Genomic DNA, 10,230 nt, shown 5'->3' with positions numbered 1-10,230 from the left:
ATATATATCTCAAAATTAATACGTAATTTTCTCTACTATTCATTTTTCTTTTTTGATAAATAAGATTAAACTCTTAGTTCAACTCCATTTATTGTTCATGTGTCTGAATATGACACTTGTCTATAAATAAAGGTCTTGACACACGTGATTAAAATTTCAAATAAATTGAAGTTACGAGAGAGAATTTATTTTCTTTAATTTCTTTTATTTATAATATTATATTTCCTCGATATTCATATTCGACTGTGACACCAGAATAGATTTTTTAACAAATAAACTATAGGGAAAGGCTCTCATTATATTTATGACTAACTCTTGTAATTGAATGTTAAGGAAAATGGGAGAGGGGCTTGGCCAACCATCTTGATACCAAGGAATCAAAAACAGATAGACATTGCATCTATTATGGTACATTTTCTTAAACATGAAAGTCATTATTAATTTTATAAAATTATTAAAAACAACATGGGTTTAATTTCTAATTTATTTTTAAAACAGACAATTATAGTTAAATTATTTCAAATTTTATCTATTAAAAAAAAGTCTCCTAGAAATATATAATTAAATAAAAAGGGTATCTTAACGATTCTAATTAGTAGATTCAGTCAACTATTTTAAATGTTCATAATAATAACTAAGAAAATAATATATCATTAAAATATATAATTTATATACACAAACTCATGTTTGGTAATATATATTCTCATTTGATTTTGATTTTTTTTTTTTTTATGTTTTAATATAGAGGATGTATTTAAGTATAGTTTCTTTTAATTTTCCTTTATAAAATATTTCTAAATTTATTTACAAAAAATTGGAATTTTTTTTTAGTTTCTTCTTCTTATTTCTAAAAATCATTAACAAAAAGTACGAATTATGGATACTTTATTCAAGTATTTATTTTTTAAAAAAAATTAATGTTAGAAGAAGGATGCACAGAAGAAATTATTTTTTAAGTAATAAAAAAAATCATCAAACATAATATAATTCTCCATTATTAAAAATACTAAACATATATAATTTAGTTAGTTAAGATATAATATCGTAGTCAAAATCTCTAAACTCACATGTGATTAAATATAAAACTATGGTCGTATGTTCACATTATTCCTCGTTTATTGCTCTTATAAAAAGAAAAACTATAGCAATTAATTAGTTTTCGTAACAATTTCTCCATTCTTTTTTATCGGTGAGATGAGATGAGATTGAAGATGGAAATTTGGATGAATTAGTTTAACAAATGTGAATGTATTTGACAATTTTTTTCTTTTCATATTTATTTCAATTTTAAATTTAAAAAAATGACATGACAATTAATTTTCATAACCAAAATATTTATTATTCTAAAGTATTTTTGAGTTAAGATATCATTATTCTAATCACATTTACGACACATTATACACATAAGAATAAAACAAGTAAATTACATGGCAAAAATTGTAAAACTAATATCTTTTTAATTCTAACTATAATTGACATGTTATTTCGAATTGTCATGTTTATTCTAATTTACAAGACTAAAAGAAAATGAAACAAAAATTGAAAGAGATTATATGACGATTTTAGTTTCATATCATCCTCTACAATTCGATCCCTTTTTTTTTTCAGATAACAATCAAAGAGATGGAAATAAAAACAAAAAACCCTCAAAAGCTTCTTGCCATCATGTCTTGAAATCTCCTATAAGATTCTTGTTTTTCAAGCTTGAATTTCTCATGACATCTTGCAATAAAAATCTCAGCCAATTTATCAATCTCATTAACACTCTGATCTTCATGATCATCTTCAACATTACTATTATGATTACTCTTTTTATTAACATCTCTCTCCTCAAGCCATTGCAAATACCCACCAAGTTGATCGCCTCCGCCTCCGCCACCGCCGATACCGTGGTCGCAAGTGAGAACCGCAGGAGTCACGTGAGAATATTTATTAGAAGAAACAGAACACCAATTGTAGTGAAGTCTAAAGGAGCCATACAAAAGCTTTTTCTTGTTCCTTTTTAAAGCTGTATTGGCTGATTGAAATGCCGTTGTTTTGGCTCGAGAGATCGCTCTAGCTAAAGAGAGAATGAGAGTCTGCAAAAGGGCTTTGAATTTGATGGCTAATCTTAAGGTTGAAGATGAAGGTGAAGGCAAAACTTGGAGGGAAGAAGAAGAAGAAGAAGTATAGGAACTCATTTTCATTTCGATTTTCATATTTTTGCAATAAGGTTACCTTTTAGTTGTTTATAAAGACGTTTCTTTGACATTTTTGCCCTTTGCCTTTTGGACTATTTAAAGTTGATGCCATGTGACTCTTTTTGGATAAAGGTGGTGGAGAAGTTGGTGTTTTTTTAAAAAATAAATAAAATTTATTAATTTAACGCTTATATTACACGTTTATTACACGATTGTGTAAGAATATGAATTTTCAATTTTGTGTATAGTAGATCTAGTTCTAAATTTAAAATGTGTATGAATTTAAATTTTGTGTGTACTTGAAAGATCGTTTTGAAACATATTTTTATATTTTAATTTTTTTATAAATTTACTAAATATAAAAATCAATATAATGTAGATTTGATCTATAGTTTGATTATTATGTAAACATGACACATCGTTAAAGTTCAAAGACTTTTTAAACTTTTTTTTATCTCTTAAATACATTTTAAAATTGGCGGGTCTTTTAGACAAACTTGAAACTTCGAAGGATTAAACTTATCGATTGAAATAATCCTAATTTTTATTAAGTTTCACTCATTTTCATTACAAGTAGAATTAAATGTGTAATATTGTAAATTCTATAGATGAAACATAAACAAAATTTTTGAACGATGTCTGGTTTATATTAGAATACTTTTTTAGTACAACAAATTTCGAGTATGGAGATTTAAACATGTATTCGTTACTTTTTTTTTTTTTTTTCAAAATGAAAATTAATATGGCAATATTTGGACCACAATCATTAACCTTAAATCCAGGCTTCACTTATGGGGATCATAGATATAAAATTGTTACCTATGGTATGGTTATTTTAATATGTTAACATTTTCCCCAAAGGGTCCTAAGTTTGAAAATATTTAGGCGGTAACATTAATTATGGATCGATTAGGGTATTTTTTAAAACAAAGTTTTTATTTGGTTGTGTTACTCTTTCTATCTCTCTCTTCATTTATTGCTAATTCTGTATATATTTAACGTAGGAATATATAGGAAAATGAGAGAAAGAGGCATTGTTAATTAGAGACATGAGTGAAATGGGGGAAAAGAATCTAAATATTTAATGTTGTTGTTGTTAAATATTATTCAACTTTTAGATTTAAACAATAAATTATTCCCTTTTATAGGGAAGATAAGATAAATTATCATATATTTGTTGTACTATTATACTATATACATATATGTATTATATTCATCTCAAAGAGATACGATTTTACTCATTTTTTGTACGATGGCTTTAATTAATAAGATTTCTTTTTTATTTAAAAGTTTTCAAAAACCCTTATTTATTTATTTGTATATGTTTTTTTTATACGCATGAAATTCAATGATTGATGCTTATCTTTTAGATATTGTTGAGTTTTTCCATAATCAATTATATGCCTATAACATTTATCCATTTCTATAATTAATGCAACTAATTCCACAAACTCGTTTGGCTTAATTAAAAGAATAGTAAATAAAATTTTCATGTGCAAAAAAAAAAAGAAAAGTAGAAGACACACTATAGATTATAAACATTACTCTCATTTGTGACTTTTTTAATTATTGTTTTTTTTTTAATAATTAGTATATTGATTCTTATGTTTTTAAAATGTTATTTCTTTTAGTCACACAATTATTATTATGAAGAGTTAGGTTTGATTCTTGAGTTTTTAAATTTTATATATTTGGTCCTAAGTTTTTAAAAACTTTTTTAAATTGTTATATATTTATTTAAATTATTTTTTTAAATAAAAAAAACCTACTCTTGATAACTCATAAAACACACCTACCAAATCTTAATAACTAAGCTATTAAGAAGGTATCATTTTTAAAACTCTCACACCTATATGCGCATCTATTCTCCATACCCAAAAGAACAAAAAGACAATTCTCCATTTTTTTATATATATAAAATATACACTCTTGCCACCTTTCAAAATATGTGTTGATCTTTGAAAAACTACAGTATTTAAAACTTATTTTTATTTCAAAAGTTTTGCTTGTGTTTGTAAAAAATCACTTTGGAGATGAAAAACACAAACACAATTTTAAACAATCAATCACGGAAGTTATTAAAAAATATTAATAATAAAACAGTAGTCTTTTTAGCATTTAATTTGAAATTTAGAATATAGTATATTTTTATCTCTTTTAAAAATATGCAATCTTACAATTCTTAATAACATATAATAAATTAGAAAGAAAAGAAAAAAAAAAGTAAAAAGTTGAACATTTGACTCGTAACAACGATCTAGCTACGAATACCTAACCTTGATTTATGGATCGTATAGAATTAGATGATGATATGACAAATCTTTTTCTAGGCTTTTTGGGGGATGGAGAGTTAATTAAGTTAGATGGGCAATTTTTAAAAAATATTCCCAACACTTATCCCTAAGCTTTTACTTTTTGTGTATTATTTATTTTATTTTCGTCGATGCTTTGACACGCAAATGCTTAATTTAAACAGTGGCAATTGGGTAAATATAGAGAAGAAGGATGGGGGGTTTTAGCAATTTAGGGTCATGGTGACGACCGACGACCACTGCTGGCGCCACGGCTTACCGGAGTTGCGCAAAAACAAAATTAAATTGGTGAGAAAGTCTTGGTATTTCTTTTTTGTCTTCTAAACATGGAACATCTTCTCTCTCTCTCTCTTCTTTCGATTCTTATGGAATTGATTTAACAATTCATTTTTTGTCTTCTAAATATACTCTTATTGGATATAAGTTTTTATCTTTTAAATATGATTTTTTATAAGTTTGAAATCTTGGGATTGATTATGTGTATGTCGAATTTGATTTCTTCATTTGGAGTAAATTGATTCATTTCATTTGTAATATTTCTAATTATTTATTTGAATTTAATTTATACCTTTAGAATATATTATTTTGTTAATGTTTTCAGTGTTTACAGTAAATTAAAATGTTATTTTTATTATCTTGTTAAAACTTTTATTTTTTGTTTTGGTTATTGTGGTTGATGGTGTTTATGATCCGATGATTGTCTTTCCTTCTTTTGAATGGTTGTGTGTTTTTCTTCTGGGGTGCAATAAAAGTAAAATGTATTAACCTACGAAGTGTATGATATTGGCCGAATGTTCTGTGTGTTCATGGAAGAAGTTTCTGTACCGTGAAAAAAGATCGTTATTGGTGCTCATGATGAATGTTAGCTTCTGACATATTGTTTAATAACATTCATTGAGAAGTTGGAATATAGTACTTAGGGGAGCCAAATCAGTTATATTGCTGGAGTTAACCGATTCATGGAAAACCTAACTTTTGCAACGGCCGTATCGATTAAGTATAAACTATTTAGGAGGAGCTTAAGTGATCGTCTAGAGTGATTTTATAGTAGCATCTCAAGATAGGTCTATTGAAAGATAAGTTGCATACTTGTAGTTCATTCATACTCTAATAATAAATATATTTTCTCAATCAAATGTAGTATGGAAATCAAATTGATTTTTCAAGTATCTTGTATTATTGTTTCTTTACTCCTTTTACTTTGTTAAATGTCTTGTTATAACATTAGATCCAACATTGTTCTTTTAGAGTTGTCACATATTTTGTTTTTTTTCAAAACTTAATTTATAGTCTCATTTGAATCGGTAGATATTTTATCCTAATGTGTTTTTTTTATATAGTCAGATCATATTATTAATATGTGGTTTTAGTATAAAAAATATGTTAATTAGAATGTGAACATGCCTCTGTATATATATATGAATTACTCAATCTAATCAAATCTAAACAGATTTTATTTGTTTAATTAAACACTCAAATTCAATTAATATATTATCCAAAATTTAACCAAGCTCATAAGGTGTTGTAAAATGATAGATTTTGAAATTAGCCTTGGCCTCCAAGTAATATACATATGTATACAAATTAAAGTTTCTTGTAAACTTGGATTAACTACAAGATGATTTTTATTTGACTATTGTGGACAAAGGATAGATTAAGAAGAAGAAGAAAAATAAAGACAAAGTTCATAATGTTAAAATGATCAATTGAAATGAGACACTTAATCACTTTATGTTTGGTAAAATAAAGGATTGAAATCTTCAAATATGTTGGATAGGGTTCAATATATTATAATTATTTTTTTACAACATCCATCTACTTCTTACCTATAGTTATACACTTTTTAGGTGACAACAATTTAGATATTTACACAATTTAAGATGTAAATAAATAAAAATTAAAAAGATAAAAGTGAGTATAACTTAATTAAGAATAATTTTAAATATATGACCTTTCGGTTCGAAGATATCTCTTAATTAATTAAATTATATAAGTGTACACCTTAACACTTGATGGGTTACGTTTTATTTGAATTAAATGATTGTATATTAGAGACTAAACTATGAAAACGAAATGAAAAATCTTCTTCTTATAATAATATCTCTTTTAATATAGCCAATATCAGTGTAACTCAACTAGCCATACTTATGATATCAGCTCCGAGATTAGAGGCTCGACTCTATCCATTCATGTGACGATAATAGAAGATACTCCGCATCCGTACATAAATTTTGTCAATGCTAACCATGGTAAGTTGAGTTGGGACTCTCACTTATTGGGTTCTGCAGTTGGGCTCTCTCTCTAGCAATGTGTATGGCCCAATGGGCCTGGGATCTCTCGTCTATCTCTCTTACTAAACATGATAACGGTTACCGTTTTAGAGATAAATGACAAAATTTTGAATCACACACACAAAAATAACAAAAAAAAAAAAAAATATTAAGAATTTTGGTAAAAACGGGTTTTTTTACAAAATTTTTTACTCGTTTTTAGCCCTGCTTGTAGTACAATTTTTTTTTTTACAAATAAAGTATATTTTCACGATACAAAAAAGGAAGTGGAATATCACATAGTCACAAATACACTATATTTGCAAACTATATTTAGTATGAAAAAATTTCAACTAATTTATAATCTTTTTTTAAATGGCAATATGTATAATTTCATGTTTTTAGGAAAAATTATATTTTCATACGATTTGATTGTATTTGAGATATGTTATTTAATTACAAGGTATTTGAATTTTTCTCAAATGAGTAAGGGCATTTAGGAGTTTCGTTTTTTTCCATATCTTTTTATTTTGTTATTGTAACAATTTAAAAATAATTTTGCTATTTTTTTTTAAAGTAAACCTTCCAATTCAAAATATTAATTAGTTTTATGGTTTAAATAACGAAGTTTAAATTACGCCCAAACTAATTAGTTTTGAATGTAATTTCCCCCATGGATTCTTCTCTCTCTCTCTTCTATTTTAACTTGACTACTCATTGTTAATTACCTTATTTTTAGCTTGAAATTAAGGACACTGAATCACTGATTTCAAAAGCCTATTCCCAACTGGTTGAAATAATCAATTCAAAATATTAATTAGTACCAATTTATGAAAAATACTTCTAAAAAATTCCTTTTTCTAATTAATTTGAAACTACAAAATCAAATTATCATTCTATTTCTTCCCCATTTAATTACTTTCTCACCTTAAATTTCCATTCCAATAACTCTCTTTCTCAAAAGTATATCCAGTGAACAAAAACCCTAAATCCCATCAAGTAATATGAATCAAATGAACTAATTAAAGAACAAACTAGGGTAAGATCTAAACCCAATTAAGCTTTAATCCAAATAAAACCTCATTACCTTCCTCGATAAATTCCTCAAACTTATAATTTATGTACAAGCAAAAACAAAATAGATTCCTAGAAAAACAAGGAAAAAATATACTAAACTTTTAACTAACAACTTTCTTCCAACTAAAGTAACCCTAGCTGTAAAAGTTTAAAAGACAACTCATTCATTTTTTTTCTAAATCGAAAATTCAAGTTCAAACAAGTGAGAAAAAAATCTAACCTAACCCGGTGTTGTGTTAACTGATGCTTCCTTCTAACAAGAGTCGTCGTACTTCAAAAGTTAAGCTAACCACTTTCTTTTCTTGAGATCGAAAGTTTCATATGCGCTTTCAAATTCTCCAAAAACAGAAATATGAACTACTTATTTTGAATGGGATTAGCTCCACTTGGGGGGACTTTCTTGAAGCTTTGTTCCACAGCTTTCTTGGGCTGATCTTGATTGTTGGAGTTGTTGTTATTATTCTTCATCTTCAAAGTTGTTGAAGAAACCAATAAAAGTCTTCTAGGAAAGCTTCTGGTTTGATCCATTGTTGCTAAGATGGTGTTGGCAATTTGAAGTTGATGGCAAGAACAAGAGGAGGAAATGGTGAGGATTTGGATCGAAATTATAAGTAGGAAAAGGGAACAGAAAGATTTGGAGGAGTTTAAACCACCAAGTTTGATCTTCTTCATATCTCTACTAACTTTGAGTGAAAAAGTATGGAGTTTAGAGTAGATGGGTTTATATTAATTTTATAGCCTCTGCCTGCCCTCTTTTGTCCTCTCTCTTTCATGTTATGATAAAGAGGAATATTAATTGTTATATTATTATTCTTAGATCAGGTAATTATTATTTACATCAGCTTTTGATTGATTGTTTCTCATTCTATTCTCTCTTCTGATCTTCAACACACATACCCACAATCTCTTAATTGTGCCTTTAAAAAAAAACCCATCTTTCTAGCTATATGTATATATAAATCCCTTCAAAGTAAAGTATCAATCAAATCATTTATGGGTGTTTTGAGTTTTTAATTAATTGTTTTTTTCTTTTTCTTTTTCTCTTCAAGTTTGAAGAGCTAAATTGAAAGTGCTTATGATTTAACGGTTGTTTAGCTATTTTAAGAGAGCTAATTATCGTTATGCATTGGATACATTAATTTAGAAAAGGAAAAGAAAAAAGTAGTTACGTTGAAGAGAGATAAAAAAAAATTAAGAATGAAGAAAATGGAGAAGATCTTTGTCTAGCTAATGTGTGACTGTGTGTATATAAATAAAGTAATTAAGAAACATGATTAGGAGCATGTGATTGCTGAATTAATTGACTAATACTCTGCATGCCTTTCTGACTCAATTAATTTACATTGAGCTTTGCATCAAATTAAATTAAATTAAGTACTAAATTACCAAAAACAATATAAATAAAAATGTACAAAATAGATATCTCATGTGACTCACCACGTGAAATTCAAATCAAACAACGTGCCATTGCCATTGCCATTACATGTTCTTTCCCATTGCTTTGTTATTTCCAAAGATACATTATAAATATATATATATATATATATATCATTTTTCTTTTTATTCTTCTTCTATGCCTTTCTTTGTCCTATATCTCTCTTCTTTTTTTACCTTTTACCAAATTGTTTTTCAAAAATGTATTGATGCCTTTTTCCTCTTCTTTAATGTGTGTGCGCCATCAGAATGGAATATAGAAATATTTATATCTCCAAATGCATCGTCAAAGTATATGTTTTAAATTAATGGTAATGTGAAAAGCGAGTTTTGTTTTATTGTGTTTGTTGTTGTTTAATTTACATGTACAATGTAATGTAATAGTAATAAACGGTAAATTTATTGAAAATTACGTGGAATTCACTAACAAATGTTATTTCCGTTATAATACCAAAAAAATCTATCACATATTGTATGATCCGTTTATTTATCTTGGATACTTCATGAATATATTCGGGTAAGCAGTATAGATTTTGTGTTGAGAAAAATAAAACAAATGATGAGATATAGATGCAAAGGAAACTAAAGGCCAAAAAGGTTGTTTAAAGCTTCACTTTGTCTACCTTTTTTCCCACTATACATACACTTACAAAGTTTATAATATATAATTGTTTATGTAAAATTAGTTTTTTAGGGCTTGTGTTTATCTTAATGTGTGAATGGAAAAATATATACCAAAATCACCGAATATCTTTTGACTTCAAATGGGATATTTGGAATCTTATACTAAATATATATAATTGATGTCAGGAGACACAACTTTTATTTCACATTAAAATGTTTTGTTTTTCTTTGTTTTGAAAGTTAGAAAAAACCAAAAGCATCCAAAAATTCAACATCAATTACTCTCTACCAGTTTTGATAATAACACTTTCAAAATAATGTTAGATTAGTTTT

General features: G+C 26.6%; 1 protein-coding gene across 1 annotated transcript; it reads right to left on the bottom strand.

Annotated features, from left to right (window-relative positions):
* Nucleotides 1-1,426: 1,426 nt before the first annotated feature.
* Nucleotides 1,427-2,213, bottom strand: LOC116402823. Its single transcript, XM_031883197.1, has one exon. It carries the CDS (start codon nt 2,196-2,198, stop codon nt 1,647-1,649), a length of 552 nt encoding a protein of 183 aa, XP_031739057.1. The 5' UTR covers nt 2,199-2,213; the 3' UTR covers nt 1,427-1,646.
* Between the last annotated feature and the right edge of the window lie 8,017 nt (nt 2,214-10,230).

This window comes from Cucumis sativus, chromosome 3, assembly GCF_000004075.3.
Source record: "Cucumis sativus cultivar 9930 chromosome 3, Cucumber_9930_V3, whole genome shotgun sequence".
NCBI lineage: Eukaryota > Viridiplantae > Streptophyta > Magnoliopsida > Cucurbitales > Cucurbitaceae > Cucumis > Cucumis sativus.
The sequence above is the reverse complement of the archived record's forward strand: the minus strand, read 5'-3'. Positions and strand labels throughout refer to the sequence as shown.